The sequence below is a fragment of the Trachinotus anak genome, unplaced genomic scaffold, assembly GCF_046630095.1.
Source record: "Trachinotus anak isolate AG129_WGS33_773 ecotype Australia unplaced genomic scaffold, CSIRO_AGI_Tana_v1 ptg000015l, whole genome shotgun sequence".
NCBI lineage: Eukaryota > Metazoa > Chordata > Actinopteri > Carangiformes > Carangidae > Trachinotus > Trachinotus anak.
In genome coordinates this window covers 7,699,152-7,721,041 of record NW_027273866.1, presented here as the reverse complement: position 1 = coordinate 7,721,041, position 21,890 = coordinate 7,699,152, and the positions used below count along the sequence as shown (strand labels likewise).

Genomic DNA, 21,890 nt, shown 5'->3' with positions numbered 1-21,890 from the left:
CAATGACAACCATTTTGGAAGGAACCCTGTGAGCTTTAACTTACTTAAGGTAAGACTGTGTGAAAATAAGGTCACACAAACAAAAGGTTACAAAAAGTCATAAGTCCTTTGCTGTTGTGTGGTTATATAGGCTACATGCAGAGAAACCCAAAGCCCAGCAGAAAGAGGTTGGCTTTTCTTCTCAGCACTCTAGAGTGGATCAATAGGACATCAGCTACCATCGAGAAGCCACACAGGCCCAGGGCGACATCAACCACCCATGAACCACACATGCTAAATAAGTCATCCTGTGGTCTTACCCTTTAGGCTAAAACAACTTGAAGTGATCCTGGAACTCCCTCCACCAAAACCCCTCAAAAATCCCTTTTGGGTAACAGGAGGGCAATGTGGGGAGAGCGTGTGTGAATATGTAAAAGAGAGTGCAACGGGGCCATTGAGGTAGTACACCAATATTTATTTAGGTCTCTCTGTTGCTATGTAGAACAGGTGCAGCACCAGAGGCAACAATATGTCGGTTTTACAATAGCACGAGGCGTCAAGGGCTGTATGTTTAAGTCAAATGTTCAATGTTGAAGTCACATGGCCATGATGTGAATGCACGCACATGTCCACACAATCGCGGCACACACAGACAAACTCCAGCAGACCCTTTGGTGAAGTAGGCTGTAACAACGAAGGACTTAAGGGGCTATAACTGCAAGGTTTAAAGTGAAACGCTGCAACTTGTTTTGCAGAGAAGGGGTGCTTAAGAGAGGGAGTTATTCTTAGTCCACAGACAGTGACAACGAAGCCCAGATAGAGAATCTCCCCAAGGCATAGCAATTTGCATGGTGTTTAGTTATTTATGAGAAATCTTCCAAGGAGTGAATTACAGAGGTCACGTCATTGTGGCACATGCATGTCTGTGGACACAAAGAAGCACAAAAACACACACAGATTGTGCTGTGAGGTGCATATTTGTGCACACACAAACAAACAGATTGTTGCTGATTGCAAGTTAACTGACAATTATTTTCATGAAGACAATGACACACTGTCTCTCAGCTAATGGTCAACTGTGGATCGCTCCTCTCTGTCTTGCTTTGTTAGTCATTCTTTCCACCCTGCTATGTCTTATTCAGGGCAACTATGTGCTGGAATTTGCACAGGTCACTGTCGAATTATTACATTTTTCTCAACAGCCTCTCAGGGATGACAGTGTAATGTTTTAATTATTTAGGCTTCAAATCTGCATGTGTCTCAGGATTTCATATCTGTCAAAAAAGGCATGCTGGGTCATTTAAAGAAGACATGTTTCCCGTCGATGTCAACATGCAGTTATAGCACATAGTTTTGTTCTAGTTCTAGTTGTACTTTTGGCCACTCAACAGAACTTGCTTTGCTGTTGTTATGGAGGTTCCTGGTCTCAGAAGAAGAAGGGATTCCACAGAAAGGATGGTTAAAGAGTGTGTGTGTGGTTCTGGGTTTTGTTTTACTGAATTCATGGGGTCCAAACACGGGGAACTCATTATATGTGTTGGGTCTGACAGCTTTGTGGAGACCAAATCCTGAACCCCACAGGTTTAAATAGTCGAGGGTTCAGACTTGGGTGTTTAAGGTTAGGTTTACACATTCAGTTGTGACAGTTAAGGTTAGGGTAAGGAGCTAGGGAATGCATTATGTCATTCAGTGCCCTCAAACCAATGTAAGAAAAGTGTGTGTGTGTGTGTGTGTGTGTGTGTGTGTGTGTGTGTGTGTGTGTGTGTGTGTGTGTGTGTGTGTGTGTAGCCATGAGAATTGATTAAGGGAGGGATGCACATGGTGAACTTGAAGCTTCAAAAGGCACAGTTTTCCTTGCTTAATAATCTGTTCTTGATTGTTGATGTGCATCCAAACTAACTTAAAACAGATTAACTTCATCACAATCACTTACACCTCCCTCTCTGTTGGATTTTATCGCCTGGCCTGCTGTAAGGAGTGGGATGACACTTAAGTGGGAACAAGAGATGTAATGACTCTGAGTCTAGTTTTCATTTGTGTGATAAAGTTTTTGTTAGTCACCTGGATGAATAAATTTAAAACAGCACCAAAAGAAACACATTTCAAATTGACTTTGTCCATAAAATTTACAGAGTAAACTAAAAAAAAAAAACCAAACATCATTAAAAATGCACAACTGCATAATCACATGCATATGTATACCAACTGCTGTGTTTGGGATTCAGTAGACAGCTTAGGCTAGTGTTTATTTGAGTTTAAGGCACTGACTGGTGCTAACTGGCCTCCCTCTCCTTTTCTGTCTAATTAAAGTCATGACAGTAAAGTGTGCTGGCTGTTGACATTTGCTGGGTTTTAGCCACTGTGACACATTGTCAGACAAACTGTGGACCCAGTGCTCAGCGCCATGACCTTTCAGCTGCTCAGCATTTTCCCACAAGAGCCCCTTTCTCTTTTTCATCTCTCTCCCTCTCTGGCCTTCTTTCTTCTCAGCAAATATAAAGCCTGTCACCCCTGTCACTTTATGACTGGGCATGCATACCGACTAAGGCCATGACCACGAAGAATAGTGCTTTGTGTCTTAACATTGCAGGACATTTAACATGACCAAGCACAATTTCTGGATAGCTGTCAGGACAGGGGACATACTTGATGACAGAGCAACAAGGTAGGGTTGCACGGCACAAAATACAGACACAACAACAAGGGGTCAGTAAACACCATTAATGCACCATTCATTTAAACTATAAACCATTCTTATTAGACAATTAATGACAGCATTTGACAGCTTGTCCTAACCAACTATTAATGGATCTTACTAACTAAGACTGATACACCCCCTCCCTCTAAAACTATTAAAAGTACATGAGTGAGGCACACTGCTCCACTGGGTGACACGTTCTTTTTTTTGCGATGAACTTGGCTACTGTAGTTTATTTTGAGTTCATGCAACAAACACCATCCTGCTGATGCAAATACTCAGTATGGCACCAAATTCATATTTATCAATGGCTGAAAATAGTGCTATCAAAATGCACTGTTAAATCACTTCTAAGTCATGTCTGTGTTTTCTTTGGCAGACTGATGCATTGTTGGTTTTGTTTGTTTTGTGATATTTGATCACATTAAAAAAAAAGAATAAAACCCAACATTAACTTTCCCATAAAATTCCCAAAAGCTTAAGAATATTGTCATATTTATATGTAATGCTGCAATTTCATTGACCAGTATGAAGAACCACTTTGCTTTATGATTCAAACTACACAAGAAACAGTAAAAATATGCAACATGTCTGAACAGGTCCCAGTATTAATGGAGACAAGCTGACCCCTTGTCACTATGGCACAATGACACTCCAAATGATGGGTGAGGTGCTGTTTTCACTCCAACCTTGCAACTTTCTCCTGAATGCCTAAATAGTCTGTGACATTGTTAAGTGCGTGAAAGGCCTGAAGAACACAGACCAAAGAAAGGTGAGAGAATGCGAACAGGGAAAAAGAATAAAGAGAGAGGAAAGCTTAACCTGAGGCTAGCGGGTAAAAGCATTTAGTAGTACAAACAGAACAGGGATGGGAAACAGTGCCAGCGGGTTGCTGACTTAACGCAGTGTAAAGTAAGGAAAGGAAGAGGAGAGGCAAGAGGAGTTCAGGGGAATAATGTGGGCTGCATGAAGGCAACCCAACAGGGATCCTTAAGGGATGAAAACAGCACAGAGTTTACACCCACTCTCTAAGTATCCACCTTCATTTTAAATTGTTTTCTCAAACACACACACTCTTGCACACTCCTCAGTGAGTCTCATTTAGAGAGGTATGCAGTTGGCCGTTACACTGTGGTGGACAGAGGGCACAGCAGTGTCCTGCTCTATTTGGGTCTCATGACCTGCAGCAGTCTTAATGGTCTCATGATTTGGTGGAGCTGGAATGAATGCCATGAACAATTTTTTTTTTTTTTTTTTTTTTTTTTTTTACTTTGCCTAAAACTGTGTAAAGCAAATGAGCAGTCTGCATGAGCCACTCATTAATCTTACAGCCAGAAGGAATTTTTTTGGAGATTCACTAAAATTCAAAGATTCCTGTATGTTATATTGCAAGTATAAATGACAATTGGGAAATTTAGTTAGTTACAGAATTAGTTAGGAACAGTGTGTCTGTGGTAACAGTAGGCAGAAACCGCAAAAGCCTTGTGAGAATTGAGAGCTGTGAATTTCTCTCTCACTGTAAGAGGATAAGAGGTTGGTGAATTGATAGCAGCTGACATCTGGAGCTGTGAAAAAACTGTGTTCATGTGTGTTAGGTATGCCCCTACAAAACCAGCCTGAGTCCTACACATATATATGAAGTGAAAACACGTCTGCTGGGACTGTGGATTCCTTCCTGACAAGGAGAAGAGAAGAAATGTGTCACCCTCAAGTGATATTATGAGCGTGTACTGTTCATGCATGCGGAATCTGCTGTGTGTTTCGGTGCTACATGAATTGTGAAAGGTGTACATGTCCTTTAGGTGGCTTTTCGGGTACTAAAGGCCCTTTCCTTGTAAAAGAAGGACTCATAAAAAGTACAGAGATGACACAAAACCAGACTGAATACTTGCAAGGCTGCCAAGCACAGTACTTGCAATGTAAAGTAATACTGCTACAGAAAGCTGAGTTCTGATGTTATTACATTCACTTACCAATTTGATTTAGATGTTTAGCCCCCTCACTGAACAACTACATCAATCAATTACCATGAACAACTTGTTCTGTGACAAGATGCTGCATAAAAGCTCATTTCAGCGTGCAAACTCACACCCTTTAAAAAAGCTCCTCTAGCATTTCATAGGGAGACACGTGGTAGAATGAGTTGGATCCTACCCTTTGCATGCAACTATGTGCACTTGTCAAGAGGTACACGCGTCCTTACCTTGTTAGGCTGTCCGAAGAAGGGATTGCCAGCACAGCGTTGGTTGATGACGTCTCTGATCAGGTGTTTCTGCCCATTGTAGGTGGTCAGGATGCTGATGCGATCAGCAGGGTAGCCCAGTAGACGCATGTACATGTACAGAGCCACAGAATACTCAGCCTCTGCCAGGTTCTTCATAGGAGGAGAGAAAAAAAGAGAGGTTAAGGTTAACGTTATTATATTTTAACTATACAGTATTGTACATAAGCAATGAGGCAAGGACAAATCTGATGTTTGGGAAACTGACCTCTAAAAATCTTTTGTGCAACAATATGGTTTTCTAGTTAATCAAAGCAGTTAATCAAGCTGAACTGAGCCCAGCTACGCCCAAGTACGTGGGTCTCTCATCCCTCTCAGCACATCCAGGGCTGTCTGCTGTGTTTGACACCTTGCTCTTCTCATTCTCTTGTAATATCTTGCTCTGGCCCTTTCTCGCCTGTCAAGTGTTTAACTTTCCAGCCAGATAAAAGCCCGCTCATTCATGCATGAGTAGCCATCTGATTTGGGCTGGAATTAATTGCCTCAGACAGAGCTCAACACCACCACTAGCCGGTCTGGGACAAAATGTCCAATTCTGGGACAGAAACAAGGAGGGTGAATCGCATATTTCTACAGTGGCTTTCATATTCATTAAGTGAGGAATATTTGTGTTAATTGTGTTTTCAGAAGTATGACAAAAGCCTGCATCATTAAAAGTTTCATTGCTCATTCTGGTGGCAGAAAGTTTTCACAATACGCAACTAATATCACTGCATTTGAAGTGTGACAGGCAAGACTTTCCAAAATAGCCGCTGCCAGGTGTTTCCAGATTCTATAGGAAAGCTAGAATTACCTCCCACACCTTATGGTTGTATGCCTCCGCCATGTCGCATTTGGGTTTTTGCAGAACATTATGATGTCACAGTGAAGTTGAGCTTTGACAGTTTGGATATAAATCTATTCATTTTCATAATCAGCATTATTACCGTTTTGAGGCATGGCCAAAAATGTGTTTTGTGAGGTCACAGTAACCTTGACCTTTGACCATCAAATTTGACTCAGTTCCTGTATTACGTTCATGAGACAGACATACGGACAACCTGAATAATTACATAACAAGTGTTACAGGAGTAACAGTCAAACAACAGCACTGCCTTGAGCATGTAAATGTGCAAACACACTATTATTTATCTCTCATTTCCAATTCCAAATCTCCAGGCCCTGGGACTAAATCATAAGTCTGTTGTCCTCCAAATGTGACCAAATGTAAAGGCCAACACTGCATACCTCATTCACCTACTTCACAGTTTTACTTTTACAAATTCCTCAGCATGTGCGTGTGCATCCAAGCTCTAAGGCTATACTGTGCCCTTCAAATGTGACCAAAAAAAGGTAACAGTATGCATTATTCATGCAGTTTCAATTAAGCCTGGACTGCAGCCTCACATCTTTGATAATAATTTATGCAGCTTCATCAACAGTTCATGGACCAGCTGCACTGGAGTCAACACATCAAAAACAGTGACAGCCTTTGTTGTTCTTCCCCTATTACCTGTCACCAAATGGCAGAAATTCATATCTTTAATGACCACACCATGCTTCTACCAATATTTTATTCAAGTTTGGCAGTATGGGCTTCTGTGTTTTTTTTAAGTGATTATTCAAAATTATCTACAAAATGTTGAAACTCATTATGATATTTTAACATTATCTGCATGTCAGTGACAAGATGACTGATCCGCCCACAAGTATTGAGTGCTTGGTCTGGCTGTGCCCTTACTGTTACGTCCTGCTCCAACACTGTGTTTTACCAAGAACAAGAGTAAACAAGGTGGTTAAGACATCGCTTAATTTGAGATTTAAGATCAAGGTTGTTGCTGTAGATCCCTGTTTTCAGTTGAGCATTTGACTACATTAAAAATACTAATGAGGTTGCTTTACAGTTTGCAGAAGCAAAAAGATCACGAGAACCATTAACATATGCATGAGTCACACACACATGCGAGGAGTAATATCCAAGTAGACATCTGGCTGGCATTTCCAGCTTTCCCTACTTCATGTGCATGTTTAACATAAATGTGATCCAATGCCCTAACACCTCAGAGAACTTGGTAACCATAACAACAAGGTCAGAACCAACCCATTGGAGTTTGAGCCAGAGGCCCGAGGCTGCATGAGGACTGTGGAGGATGGAGACATGAAATAGAGACAGAAGCTGAGAGAGGCTTGTAGTGTACATACAAACACATAAGCGGTAATAAAAGGTATAAATCTAGACAACCCGTGAGTAAAGCCCACCATGCCTTTCACTCTTATACAGTTTTCAATGGAGCTTGTGAAGCAGAACAACCTCGACTATCAAACCTAGTGGCTGAGTAAAGTCTTTTTCTAACAACAGAAGATGTGGATTTAGATAAGCGCTGACTCTGTATGAGCCGTTTGACAACTTTGGAAGTACTGTCATCAGGCTGAGACTCAATATGTAAAGTGCTTTAGCAAATGAGCCGGAGAAGCAGGAACAAACCTTTGGACTGTGGAGTGTCTGTGTGCAAATACTGTACGTTTTTGTGTGTATGATGGGTGTGCAGTTGCTGTGTAAGTGTAAAACAGGGTCTGTGCTGTGTTTGTTCAGCTGTGACAGGCATTCGGAAAGCACTGGATACAACTGCTTCTCTAGTGTCCAATTTATCCCCCCTGCAAAGTGTGTGTGTGCGTGTGCGTGTGTCTGTGCATGCTCAATTCCCTTGAGGAACCAGAAAATGGCAACAGGCAAATGGAGTTGAGGTTCATGTGACCTGCCGCCTCGAGAAGTGCACATGGTCTGGATTTAAGAACAATAAGAAGCTTCATGGACATGAGCCTGCACAATGTGAGATGCTGCACGAACATGAGGCACTGTGATATGTTCATTGGCCATGCAGCTTATAAACAAAGTGTCAGTGTCTTAATTGTTTTATTTTCTATCTAATTACTGCCAGGTCTTTGATCACTACAAGCTCTGTTGTGTTTATGGTAAAAATGATATTATATCTCTGTAACAACTACTCTGGTTTTAGCTTCCTTACTTTAGTAAAAAGAACAGTTTTTCAGAACCACTAAATAATAAAGTAACTAGTTTTGCTGTCAACATTTACATGCTAACTCTGCTGTTATATTTGACAATAACATTTGGGATCCTGTGCTAGTGTGGTGCAAAAGTAAACATTCTTCTTTTTACATACTCCTATAATCCCAACCCCCCAGCCCACCCACAGTCTTGGGTGTCTCTGCAATGTCACGATGAAACACAATCTGGTTCCTGGTGTGAAGGACAAACCCAGTGGTCTCTGCTGGGCAGCCAATGTTTGCTGCAGACCAAGCAGGGTTATGAATTTATCATATGGACTGGTAGCTAAACCATTAAATTTTAAAAATGAATGAACCGCTGCGCAGCGACCAATTCAGGGGAAATGGAGGCCAGGGAAGAATATGGTTCTCTACTCTGATGGAACTAAGTGTGCATGAGTGTGTATCTGTGTAAAGGAGTGTATAAATTGTGCTTGGAACCTGCCATACATTTTGTAACATGAACTATTTCTGCTGTTCCAACATTGTGTGTACACCTGTGGTACAGATGTACTGAATACTGGTGTTATCCAAACTGAAGTAATGTAGACATTCCTTCTTTTTAGGTGATATTTATGTTGTTTGGGATTGAAAAATGGTTTTTACAGTGGATTTCTAACAGTATAAAGAAACAGATGTGTGTCTGCCAACCAGTGTGCTATCACTGGCAGGCAGACAGATTATTTTTGCATGCACTACATTCTTTTCAATAACAGTTGTGCTGTGTGTGTATTTATGTTCTGTAGTGTGTACTACTGACCTGGTAGAAGTAAGGGTTGGGCTCGGATTCTCCCACCCCATTGAAGTCCTCCACATTAATTAGCTGGAAGTCAAAGGTTAGGCCTGGGTTGGGCACCTGGAACTCAGGCAGTTGTTGGACATGAGGCAGGTTCCCCAGGTGTTTGTAGCGCCAGTTGTACAGATTACACAGGCTGCGGGACAGGGACACAGAAACACAAGACACACTGTTGTTACTGTATGCCCATTAAGTGAGATGACAACAACAACCACTAACACTGTCAGTCAAAACTGACCATTATTGCCAGGGTGACCCACCTTGCACGTGCACGGCCCTGCGCATCCAGATCTATGGTGGGCACTCCCAAGCGCACAAATCGGGTGAACAGAGACTGCTCCATGTTGGAGTACTTCTGGAAGGCCATGTTTTTGATAACAGGGGGCAACTGGTGGTGGTCTCCAATCATGATCCAGCGTTTCAGCCTGCTGTAGCCATCCTCTGGGTTCTGTGGAGAGAGGAAGACAGGAAAAAAATAAGTGGTGAGAACACCTGTTAGAGAGAATACTAAATAGACTAAATAGATAGCAAATAGATCCCCATAAATCCTACACACCGGTCCTTTAAAGTCCAGGAAGGCAGTGAAGCATGAAGGGCCAGCTTGTATTTTACTCTTAACTGCGTCATGCATCCAGATTTTGCTAATTAGATGTGGTTTATTTGGGTCTTGACCTCAGACAAATCTGATATACCAAGCTTTGTAAGTCCAGAGCTGATAAGAGATGAATGGCTGGATAATGAAAGGGAAGGGGAGGAGGGGAAATAAACAGTTTAACTGTGATGTATACCTGGAAGAAGGCTCTGGCAATAGCTAACTAGAGAAAGGAGATAAAGAGAGGAGCTCTGACGAAGTTGTTGGATGGGCTGATGTGCTTAATGAGCTCATCTGTAAACAGACATCAGCACTATCTCGGACAATTAGGCACAACTACTAAAGACAACTACCATTACTGTGCTTGGAGCCAATCAGACCTTAACAGAGAAAGTCAGGCAGCAGAAGAGTAACAAGAGTCCGAGTTAATGATTAAACACTTGATTTCAGGCAGAGCATAGGTGTAGATCTCAGTCTTGTTCATTAAGCATGCACATATCGAGATTTTAGGAGTTAGTCAGGAGAATGTTACCTGTAACAATAGAGGGATGAAGGTCTCGATCTCCAGAATCTGAGCAGCTTCTTCCATCAGGATGTTGTCGTACTAATGAAAAGAATCAGCAATTTAACACAAATACTTAAAGTAACAACAGTAAAGCTGAACCAGGTTGTCAAATCTTTTCCTCAACTAAGAAGACTCTACCTTAAATCCCAGCTCGACCAGGTCATGACGTTTGAGTGCAGCATGTGTACAGGTCATAGCGATGATTTTGGCTTCCTTCACTAGCAGATACTTGGAGCGGTCCAGTCCACTCCTCAGCAGCTCAAAGGCTCTAAACTCCTTCCAGGGTAGACAAGACAGAAGGTGGGTGTCAGGTGTTTAATAAATAGGCATGAGTCACATGGCCAAAACAAATCAAGAGAAACCACAACCTTCCATAATCAATTGAAAACGTCTTGATTAAGAGATGTGAAAAACTTAGCTCAGTTAGATATCTATCATGTACTCATCTCTTTGTGAATGCACTTATATTTTGTTTTTCATTTTCTCACACTGGGGTTGTGAGGGGAAACTAATGGTTACTGGAAGGTGACAAAATGTGACAAAATGGTGGATGATTACTGTGAAAGAAGATGGATGAGATGATCATCCAAGGTGGAGTAATAGCACCTTTAATAGAAAAAAAAGGCACAGTTCAATATCCTGAAAACACATCGGATGCATTGTTCTATCTCCCCACATTCAATAGATGTAGGTGTTTTAGAAGCTTAAGACCTAGCACTTGAATAGCTCCAATTTCCACTATTCATTTTTACACAAGACTACAAGACAGTCACAAAAGACATGAAGTGACTGGTAACCTACCCTGGTTTTTAATGAAACATATCATTAACACAATCCCTCTGTTTTCTCTCATTAGGAGACAGTCTCCTCTTTTCCCATGATGAAGTGATACAGAGACCAGTCAGACGCACGACTGCTCTGCAGAGGAGTATACTTTGTGTAGTTTGCTGTTTAATAATTTCAGCTTGAGGAGCACTCACTTTAGCACAGATTTTCTTACATGGCTTATACTGTAATGGAAAATTTATGGCCAGTTTTTAACCAAAATATGAGTCAATTCAATTCAGGAAGCTGATATCACGGCAGTGTGAAAACCACACTGTAGTGAGGATATGGGTAAACAGGCGAGCTATTTTCAGGTTGCCACACTAGCTGTATAGGGGCAGCTAAGGAAGAGAGGGAGGGAGGATGGGAGGAATAGACTTGGACAGCACTTGGGGTATAAATTTTTGATGTGTTACTATTTTAGCATTAATATTAAACCAATCAAAACATGCAATATTGATGGGATCTATTTTTAACCCTCGTGGCTCCACAGTGGTTGAGGGGTGAAATCAAGATGGTAAGGATTCAGGGACACTGGGAGGGAAGAGAGGAAAAAAAAACCAAAAAGAAATAATGAGCGGTAAAGATGAGTGGGACTGCAGAGGAGGAAACTGGAGATGTCTACAGAGAACAATCTCAGGAGGCACACTGTGTCCCTGTCTGTCTGTCTGTCTGTCGAGCAATAAATTCTTAGGATATTCCTATGACAGCTTACTCCAAACTGCTTTTACATTTGAAAAAGCAGACAGATAAGCAAATTCAGCAGAATGTTGCTTTCCCTACCCTGCACCGCAGACAGCAATACCTCTTAATGGGTGTACAGATTTCACTGCAGCATGGGTGAGGCTGAGGGAGGAGGGAGAGGTGCTGTGATGCAGTGATACAGAGGCCAGCCAGATAAATCAAGGTCACCACACGTGTTGGGATATTACCTCCAGCCAATAACTTCTTTATTGCTTTTCAGAGACCTTCTTGGTGTTCCCATAAATCTGAAAAGTTATTATTATCCCTATAGAAATACTCCATGGGTTGAGGAGGAATGATAACACATCTTCAGCTGTGTGTTTGTGAATGTGAAAGAGTGCGAAAAAGAGTGACAGAGAAAGTAAAAAAATATGAGTAGTAGTAGCTTTCATCATTTTGTTGTGTTGCTTATCTTTTCCAGAGGGTCAGCAAACATATCTACAGGTATAATACAAGTGCTGTTCAGTACCTTACATAATGAACACTCTTTCGACTGAAGCAGAGACAAGTGATGTCTACAAGATAAAAGTGGCAGAACAGCTACTCAGAAGCAGACACATCCACAAAGAGACAGTCAGTGTCTGACCAATTACTGTTAATCTCAACAACCTGTCACTACGGTGGCCAGTAAGGCACAGTTACTTGTGCATGAGGGAATGTTCAACACCTGGACACACAGCTGGCAAACAGCCTGTGAGCAACATCAAATACGGCTGACCTAAGCTGTGTGTGTGTGTTTGTGTGTGCTTCTGCATATGTTATTTGTTGTTGTGCATTTTAATGTAAAGCGCATTGAATTTAACTGTAATGACATGTGCCCTAGAAATAAATTTGCCTTACCTTAATGCACTTTGGTAACCTCTTTACATCCTGCTGGGTGTTGCTCAGCAGTGGGGGAATGTGTATACTGTGTGTGTGTGTGTGTGTGTGTGTGTGTGTGTGTGTGTGTGTGTGTGTGTGTGTGTGTGTGACCTTCTTACTTCCAGCTGGGTAAATATTTTCTTGATGTGACGGTAGCAGCCCTCTGCAATGTCCATGTCCTCCTCATACGACCGACCCTTGAACACTGGCTGGGGGGCGTTGGCGAAGTACTTGTGAAAGGGAAAGTGTGCAGCCACAGCCTCCACCTCCACTTTCTTGCCCTGCTTAGGCCTGACTTTGCTCATGTATTCTTCCCAGCGAGATATCACCTGGAATGGTAAGAGAGAGCAGACATACAGCACCCTCTGAATGTAGTCTGACTGTCAGTCGCGGTATTTTGTGTTCAGTATCAACTGTATCCACGTGGCTCTCATGTATCACAGCTACTGAAATTATATTAACTGAAAAGATAAAACCACAGCGCCGTGGAACCACAGTTATGTTTAAACTTCGAAAATCACAAAAAAACTGCACCAGTTGGTTGATGGAGGTTTAATGTTGCAAAATGCCGCATGAGCACACTTGGGGTTTTCGCAAGGCTCAGCCCAGCTTAAATGGTGCTTGTTACATTTTCTTTGACCATAGTTAGAAGCACATTATACACACATGAACAAATGAGAGCAGATAGCCTCACTCTTACAGAGGTGCCCCTGCTGAGCACCTAATAAACCAGCTTCAACCAAACAGCAGGGTAGCCTAGTTGTTGTTTTCACCCTTGTGAAAAAACAACTTTAAGGATGAAATTAATGAGTCTGCTGGAGAACTCAACTTAATTGTGTGTTAAGTATCTGTACGGACTATTAAGACCCCCATCAAAACCTTATTTATGTCTACATACACATTGTTATAACTGATCATTGAAGTCTGTTAATGTTTAAAGATTCGGAACAATTTCTTCACAGTCCTATCTTACAATGTCACAATACAACAACAATGGCCAGTTTTCAGAGCTACATAAATAAAAGAACTGAGCTTAAATGAGGCGTGGGTTGAGAATTTAATCTCCATGCAGCATCAGTTTAATAAGGAACCACATTAGGGTGTTTGTGTGTGACTGAGAGCCTGAGAGACCACTTACAGACTGACAGCAAGGTGCAAAAACGGCACCATGAACACCATGATAAACTCTGACACTGCAGCTCATGTAACAGCCATGGTATTTGTTATGGCTTTGACTCACCAACTATCTACCATAAGAGAGAAATGAGAAATTACCACCTCTGAAAACTATGTTATTGGCATCTTTGCACTGTTTATAATGTCTCACATTACTGTTGTGATGTGATGTGATGTGATGTGATGTGATACTTGACTGACAGTTGCTTGTTTTTTTTTTGTTTTTTTTTCAGAAAAAAAAAGGTTGGATATGAAACTGAGCTCTCTGTGACACTGAATATGACAGTTACACTCTACACTTCTTGTTACAAAGGTCTATCATGTCTATTTTAGAACTGTGCTACTGAAGCATGAGAATGCAAGTAAGTATTTGACTGTGGAGGCATTTTTCCTGCAGCCCGAGAGGACAGTGATAATTAGGTGACAGGAATAAACAACGAGAGTTGAGACTGTTTCTAAGTATTTGTAGTCTAGGCAAAAACAGCAGTGAGTCTGGGGAATGGAAAGTTCAATAATGTCTGAATTTGATTGGCATGAATATGTCTGAGGAATAGGACAAACAATAGAAATCCATTCTAATTAATTCTGCAAAATATCTCCTGGATCCCCTTAACTCTCTCTCTCTCCCACCATAAATCAATAGTAATATCCAAACACAAATTTCAAGGATGTTTAAAGGATTAATAGCAGGATGGAGAGGAGCGGCTGCAAAAACACCAGGATTATTAAAGGTTTGTTTTGCTGAATCTTTATGCCAAGAACAAAATAAGAGGCATACCCTATAAAACAACAGCTCATGACTCAATCACATTTTTATCTCTGCGCATAACAAAAACACATACGCACCTAATTATAGTCTTACCTGGTAGAGGTAGAAGTGGCCAGCAGTCTCACAGGTGTAAGAAACGTCTCCTGGGACATCCAAGCTCTCCTGCAACCTCGCCACCTCTTTGAGGAGCTCCAGCCTTCTGGCTAGGACATAGTTTACCCTGCCGTATCTGGAGACAGACAGCACAGCATAGTTAGTTAACAACTGTCAATCAGTTTACCTTTTTGTATTAAGGATAAACAGTAAGTTACAAATCATGTGGGGCAACTAAAATGTAAAATGATAGATGCTTATGAGAGACCTTCATAATGGTGTAGCTACCCCGATTGTCACTTCAGACAAACTACTGCATGTGACAAACGAGTTCTATGATGTTTCCTTGTGGATTAAGCCTCTGATCTGATCTGGATCACTTCTCAACATGGCATCAGATTGTTTATTGCCCATCAATTGATTCATAGAGCTGAGCTGATCTGTGTTTCTGCCTTTGGTTCAGAGCATGCAGGTACTCAAATTCTGCTCGCATGAGGGTATACAGTGCTTTAGAGTGTCAGATATTTTGTAAATATGACCCTTGCTTACAGAGGTTAGAGGGGGCAGTAACTGTCCCTGGCTGTACACAAGGTTTGTTTAGGTTCTATCTTGCATCCCTTTGTGCATCTTAACAATGCTGCTTAAAAGCAATTAGCAGGTGGCAACGAGACAAGCAGCACACACAGGAAGGGGACAGGAAGTGGGAGGGGTCGCAGGGTAATACTAGAGGTGAGTTCTATTTTTAGACCCTGTGATCCTCAGTCAGCAGATGACTCTTGTATGATCACACTGATCTGTCTGTTTGACCTGAATAAAATTAAATAAAAATGATGTTAACGTGCTTCCAAGGATGACAGACCCGTAATGCATTCAGCTACTCTCTGTGACAGAAACCCAAAATAGAATCACAGGTGTGAACGACAGTCTGCATTTATTGACATGGTAATACTTTTATTTTTTTAGTATTGAAATCCAATCAAGGTAAAACTTGCAGACATCAGTAGAAACTGTGCTTGAACCTGGAGGAGGATACGGATTTTAATGAATCTAGGGAGCAAATAGAGACTGTCAACAACTAGATGTGATCTCCCCTATGCACCGCGCTCAAAATCTCATTAAAACGGCACAAAATTCATCACGAAATGCATGGAGGCATTGTTAATTGGTAGTGCTGTAGCTTTCCCTTTGTTAGGCATTCAGAGGAGCACTGCCTTCCATTTTTCATCTCATATACAGTGTTAATTAAAACTCTCTGGCTCTTTCCTCTCGCTGGTGTCAGTGGGGTGGAAGGAGTGTGGAGTCTGCATGTTGTTATGAGGCAGCCAGGCAGGCAGGAACATATTAAATGCTGCTAGCCAAAGCTCTTTCTTTTATATCTGTGTTACTGCATAATTTAAGAAGGTAACAGACTGCCTCCACGTGCAGACCACAGTTCCCATACAACACTAGCCATAATAAAGTCATATTCTTACACTGAGCAATAGTCTCACAGCAAATGAGCGACATACATAACCCCACCCTCCCTCCTCTACAAGTGTTGCTAAGAGATGTAGGGTGCAGTTTGCTGGGTGCCAACAATGGATAAGGTGGTAATTAACAAAGTAGGCTGTAAGGACACTTTAAATAGTAACAGCATAAAAACTTAATAATATTTAATAATACTGTTCTATTTATATTTGAAAGCAGGCTAAAAAGAATTGCTAGTTAAAAAAAAAGGTCTCTGGCTGATTCATCTAATAATGGTGTTAAATATAGCAACAGTCATGTAGAACTGTAAATGTTTTGAGTATCGTGAGATAATCTCTTCTTCTCAAGTCTGTCATGAGTGCTTAAAGTGCACTGCCCCCCACCTTCTCTTTTCTCATCTCACTATGTCTCAGTAGTGAGGACTGAGTCATTATCCTTCAAGGCATTACACACACACACAGACACGCACAGACAGACACGCACAGACGCACAGACACACAGACACACAGACACACACACAGACAGAGTGGATCTTATAAAAAGACGTGGGTGAGAGAGAGCTGGGAACTACTGGAGCTTCCTTAACAGGACTCTAGTGGTTCTTGTCTGAGGCTATTTGTTCTATGCCCTGCCACCAGTGCAGTATAAGGAATAGCAGTGCTGTGTGTTTTATGTGCCCATTAGGGTGTAGACAAAGAAAGTTCTAAAACAATTTGGGGGGTAAAACTACACGCTGGCTTCATTAAATTAAATAACAGTCAGGTAATGTCATCCACCAGATTGAAGAGGGGCTCCCTCCTGACCCGGTCTTAAAATTCTGAAATGAAATGTATTTATTCATGTAATTTTTTATTCATTCATGTATTTATTCATTTAATTATCCCATCATATTGTTGTAAATTGATTATTAACTAAATGGTTTCATGTATCCCTGAGGTTGGAAAATTACATTACTACAGCTACTTTGCTGTTCACCTTATAAAAAAGGTTCTTAAACATTGCGTTAATCATTTAAATTATTTGTACATCACACTACACATTATGGATTAAGTATTTTCTAGAATTTGTTGGTGTTATGCAGGTTTTCTTATTTTGGTCAGCCACAGCTACAGATTTTATATAATCCAGACCCCAGTGGATTAACATTGTTTAGTAAAATAAGTTTCCAAATTATCCAGAGTGACTTTTAGGCAGTTCTGGAAACACTTCAAACATTCATGTTGTTTGTTTCATGTGAAAGTTTTTCACGACTGAGGTAAATCTACAAATATGGCTTTTTGCCATCCACTCCTTGATTATTCTCAAAGTGGCTGGTGCAAACAGGTACGGGGTCAGTTCTTGTAGTTCAGAATAGTAATGAGAGGGTTAATCAGACATGCGCTGCCCATGAACGCAGGGCTGTAGAGAGAGATCCCTTACACTGGTGGAAAGGCCTGAGAGGCCAACAATGCCTAATGAAGATAAACCAGGTTCCTGGCCTGGCATATGGGAGTATCGAGTAGCCCTGTCACTGTGTTGGCTCAGACTAATTATGTATGTGGGCAGCTGGGCTACTTTAATATGTGTGTGTGTGTGTGTGTGTGTGTGTGTGTGTGTGTGTGTGTGTGTGTGGTTGTTGTTGTTGGCTGGGATCAAACTGTGAGGGTTGTCTCTGAAGTGCATAGGCACTGTAAGGCTGTAACAATTTGTTGAATGCACTTTCACACATGCATGTGTGAACTGACGTCTCGATTTTCACATGTGCATTTCTGTTTGTTTAGGTGCATCTATCTGTGTATGTGTGCGTGTGTTCTCTCTCCACCTGTCCCTCGCTGTCCTCACCTGCTGAAGTCCTTCTCAGTCTCCAGCTCCTCCTCTCCGTGGCCCAGACGCAGGAGGTGACGCTCATCGATGTCTAGAGCCATGATCTTTTCAAACAGCTGGTTCAGAGCCTGGTGTAGAATGAACCATGGTAACAAGTAAACATGATCAAACAAGGAAAACCCTTTCTTTGATGTGTATGTAATGCCATCTATCAACAGTACTTGTGCATATAAATTTGTTTTGACTCTTTTCTCAATGTATGAATTTGGTCTGATTCTTGATTGACGTGTTATTTAGCTTACTTTGAAGCAAGTGCCTTTTCCACTATAAGAAATATACATGGAAAGCAGAACTGCTGCATGAGAACAAGGTATTTCATCATTTTATCCAGCTATACCTCTTGTGGATAAGGTTCCTTCTGGCAAGCTTCCACTGGTGTAAAACAACAGCAGATTACTTTATGATTAAATACTGAGGGGGGAAGACCGGGGCACAAGGGAGCTTAGATTTTAATTTTTCCTCCAAGGTTTGAATATGACTATCGCCTGATTAATGGGCAGTTCTGAGCACAAGCTGTAAATTCTCTAGACGGCTTCACAGTTTTTGAGAAGAGTGTTAGGGAAACTTTTCAGAGATCAGAGCTGGCTTTTGTGTGTGTGTGTGTGTGTGTGTGTGTGTGTGTGTGTGTGTGTGTGTGTGTGTGTGTGTGTGTGTGTGTGTGTGTGTGTGTGTGTTAACCTGGTTTGAATGCGTGACTATCAGGGTCCTCTGCTCAGGAAAGTTGTGATAGAGGTTTGAGATGATCTGAACGGCAACATCTGTCTTTCCAGTACCTGGTGGTCCTACAACCTAGAAACACAGAGGGAAGTAAATAATGGGTGGAAAGAAAGAAATGGAAAAACAGAACAAAAAGGAAACAGAAGAGAAGCACAAGCAGAAGTTAGGTTACAGCGCAAAGGCACTCCCCCTGTAGACAATCTAGTGGTTGTGACAGCTAGGCCATGGGCATGTCAGAACGGGCTAGGCGAGTGCCCCATCATTAGCCATGCTCAGACGGACCCAATGCAACGTGGTGTTGCCTGGCATGCTAAGATGGTCCCGTTGACCGCACAGATGGGCGAGGACGCAGAAAGCTACTGAAAAAGTAGAAGAGCTATAGGAGGTACAAACCGCTGTTTTTTCTTATCATCTAAATACTAGTAGTAGTTTAGCACTGTATACAAGTTATCATGATAATAAGCCTCATATTTACTTAACTGCGGGGAATAGCACATCTAATTTATTAAATAAATATTCATATTCATGAAACAGCTCTCAGGTGAGTAATTTCTGCTAAAAATAGTAAGCACAATTAGATATTCCTGCATAAATCAGTACATAATCAGCTCCTTGGTTTCCCTACATGAAAGCCAAGCTAGGCAGACCAGGAGGTAGTGTGTGTTTGTTATGGCTGCTAATGACTGTGACATATGCCAAGAAGGAAGGTTAGAGGGAGTGAGGAGAGGAGCCGGAGAAGGTATGCATGCAGAGTTGTTTTATGACTCTGCTGATAGCCTACTTGCCATATTTACTTCAGCTGGCTACACAATAAATAACTCCCTGCTGCCAACTTCCAATCACCACAGTGGAACGGCACTTTTATCAAAAACAGTGTGTGTTACACCACTCTAGAGATACAATAAGCAAGCTGAAATGAAGTGGCTGTGGATGTGCATTTGAACTGGGTGTATTCATAGCGGTAAAGGTTTCAGGAAAATCACTTTACATGAGTGATGGAGATAGGGACAGCAAACAACAGCATGTTTACTGTTGAGGGTATTCCCCTTGGTATATACATCACTAAGATTAATGACTTCAAATCTTTGGCATTATAACAGTGAGCTGGAACAGCATGCACCTGCAGTATCAGCACTCAGAGGACCCACAAGAGGCTTTGCCCAGACAGCATCACGCTCACTCAAGGATATCCATGATAACTTTATATGGCTGGATTTAAAATATAGTTTGTCCTCCTAATTAAGTCCATGATGTTCACTTTTTCGGTTGAAGCCAAAATTCCTATTTGTTGGAGGCTTTTGAATTGCTGTGATTTTTATCAAATATATAATCTAAATCTTGCAGATTGTCTATGGACAGCTTCAATTCAACCATAAAACTTGTGTGAGCCACTTATACAATGAAACAATACCAAGAGCTTACCATGGTGAGTCCTGGCTGCATCCCAGCTCGAATGGCTTCGATCTGAGTAGGAGTGAACTGAATTGTATTCCTGTAAGAAATTTACATTGCTGATGTTAGAAAAGCAAGTAATAAGCCTAAAGCACTAAATGGCCTTGACAGCATAAACACATTTGTTTTCAAATATTTTAATTTGTTTTTTAAGAGATGCTTAAGGCCGCAAGTTTTGTTGTGAAGTTTTTTGAGACCATTTTGAAAGATTGTTAAGTCGGGTTTCCCTGTGGACATGTTGATGTTGTTGCTATAAAGATTTAAATATCAAAGTGCAAACTGGAAATCCTAAAACACCAGTGAATGAATCTTAAATTTTGATGCAGGGCAATTATTTTGTGATTTTATAATCAGTACAGGAATATTAAAGCGGTTTCTGTTCACCTTTAATTGCATAAAAATTTCCATCTACTAATGTAGGCACAACAACAACTAAAATAGCACCACCACATTACATAGCAAACAAGCCAGTAGAGGTACCATGGAGACAAGCATGGACAAACAAATCAAAATAGTCAGGGAGTACCTATGATACCTATGATAAGCATTTGACTTGCAGTCTTTTATACTGAGAAGATGTTTTGGATAGAGGAGTACGTGTGGTATGTTACAATATAATACACTTGGGCCTGGACCTCAAGCATGACTGTTACTTAATGCTGTGGGTAGAGTGCAAGTTAAGGTTTAACTATCTTAACTTGCACTTAGAGGTCAGAATGCTGACTTCAGAGAGGAGTCAAGGTATAAACACTCAACAACTTCTTTGACCCCTAATCATGTAAAGTTGACCTTTTACCGTTTGGGCTGGTTGTAGGGATACGGCCCTCGGTTGGGGGTGACATAGGGCTCAACAACCAAGGTCATGTCTTCCTCTTTTTCTTCCACTTCTTCATCTGCCTTTCTCTTTTTCCCTTTGTCTGTTTTGTTTGAGATGGGAAACTTGATTCTGGGAAAGCAAAAGGAGGAAAGAGAGATCATTAGGCCATCATACAATATATATTACAATAATCAATTGGATCTAGTATTAAAATTATACTACAGCAAGTAAATAAATACTAATATCTAACCTGACCTTTCTCTTTTTCCCTTATTATTGGATCTTTGATTTTTACCTGAAAGGGGGAACTTGCAGTTCAGGATTCTCCTCGGTGACTTTTATGGTGTTACCAGGGAAACATGAACGTAAATGGTCCAGGGACAGAAAGGTGTCATTGAAGTCCAATGCAGAGATCTGATTCGGCATTTTGGAATAGTGGGCACTGCCTGGGTCGCCGTAGCCTAGGATAATGTCATGAAGCCAGTCTGGGACAACACACTCTGTGTTCATCAGGTTTCTGATGGTCTCTAGCACTGCCTGAAACAGAGAAACAAATATGTGACAAATATCAAACCGATATACAAGTTTAAGTTTTAAAAAAGTAAGAAGTAAGAAGGAGAAAAATCTCACTGGATGAGGCATGCCAGACAACCATCCCACAAGAGGTGGTTTAGCAGGTTAAGAATAGATTTGTGGTGGGCTGATGGGACAGCAGGTAATTTGTATGTCTGTCAATTATATTTTAATGAAACGCAAACTGTCTAATACCCTGTGCATCAAACACTGTGCAGGGAAACATGTTTACTTTTATCTGTGTCACACATCAAAGATGAAGGAGAATGTTTCTTGAATATCTATTAGTTCCTGCGCATTCAAATTCAAGAAAAAAAAAACCAAGACTTCAAAAACATCTGTCATTGCTCTGGCTGTGAAAGACAGAAATGGGTATGCGGAATTAGAAAAAGCTGATTTGACAAGGCTGTAATGAGAAGCTCTCAAATAAAAGTATGTGATAAAAAGCAAACAGTTTTTTTTTTGCATGGTTGATGTTCTAAAAAAATGTTGAACAAAATGGAGCAAAAAGCATAAGGCAGGTGGGATTTTCACACATTCCATACAAATGGATAACCTCTATGATCTGATGAAAAAC

The 21,890-nt window shown here is 41.1% G+C and overlaps 1 protein-coding gene across 3 annotated transcripts in view; it reads right to left on the bottom strand.

The window, feature by feature from the left end:
• The window catches only part of aqr (aquarius intron-binding spliceosomal factor), a 46,903-nt gene that overhangs the window by 7,479 nt on the left and 17,534 nt on the right, over nt 1-21,890 (bottom strand). For all 3 annotated transcript variants that reach the window (XM_071497859.1, XM_071497861.1, XM_071497860.1), the window contains exons 21-32: nt 21,036-21,277; nt 20,720-20,869; nt 19,894-19,963; nt 18,433-18,543; nt 17,713-17,822; nt 14,425-14,560; nt 12,506-12,715; nt 10,095-10,232; nt 9,924-9,995; nt 9,060-9,247; nt 8,764-8,935; nt 4,881-5,051 (exon numbers count right to left, since the gene is read on the bottom strand). In XM_071497859.1, coding sequence (XP_071353960.1) covers nt 4,881-5,051; nt 8,764-8,935; nt 9,060-9,247; nt 9,924-9,995; nt 10,095-10,232; nt 12,506-12,715; nt 14,425-14,560; nt 17,713-17,822; nt 18,433-18,543; nt 19,894-19,963; nt 20,720-20,869; nt 21,036-21,277 — 1,770 coding nt within the window. The remainder of the gene's footprint in view (nt 1-4,880; nt 5,052-8,763; nt 8,936-9,059; nt 9,248-9,923; nt 9,996-10,094; nt 10,233-12,505; nt 12,716-14,424; nt 14,561-17,712; nt 17,823-18,432; nt 18,544-19,893; nt 19,964-20,719; nt 20,870-21,035; nt 21,278-21,890) is intronic.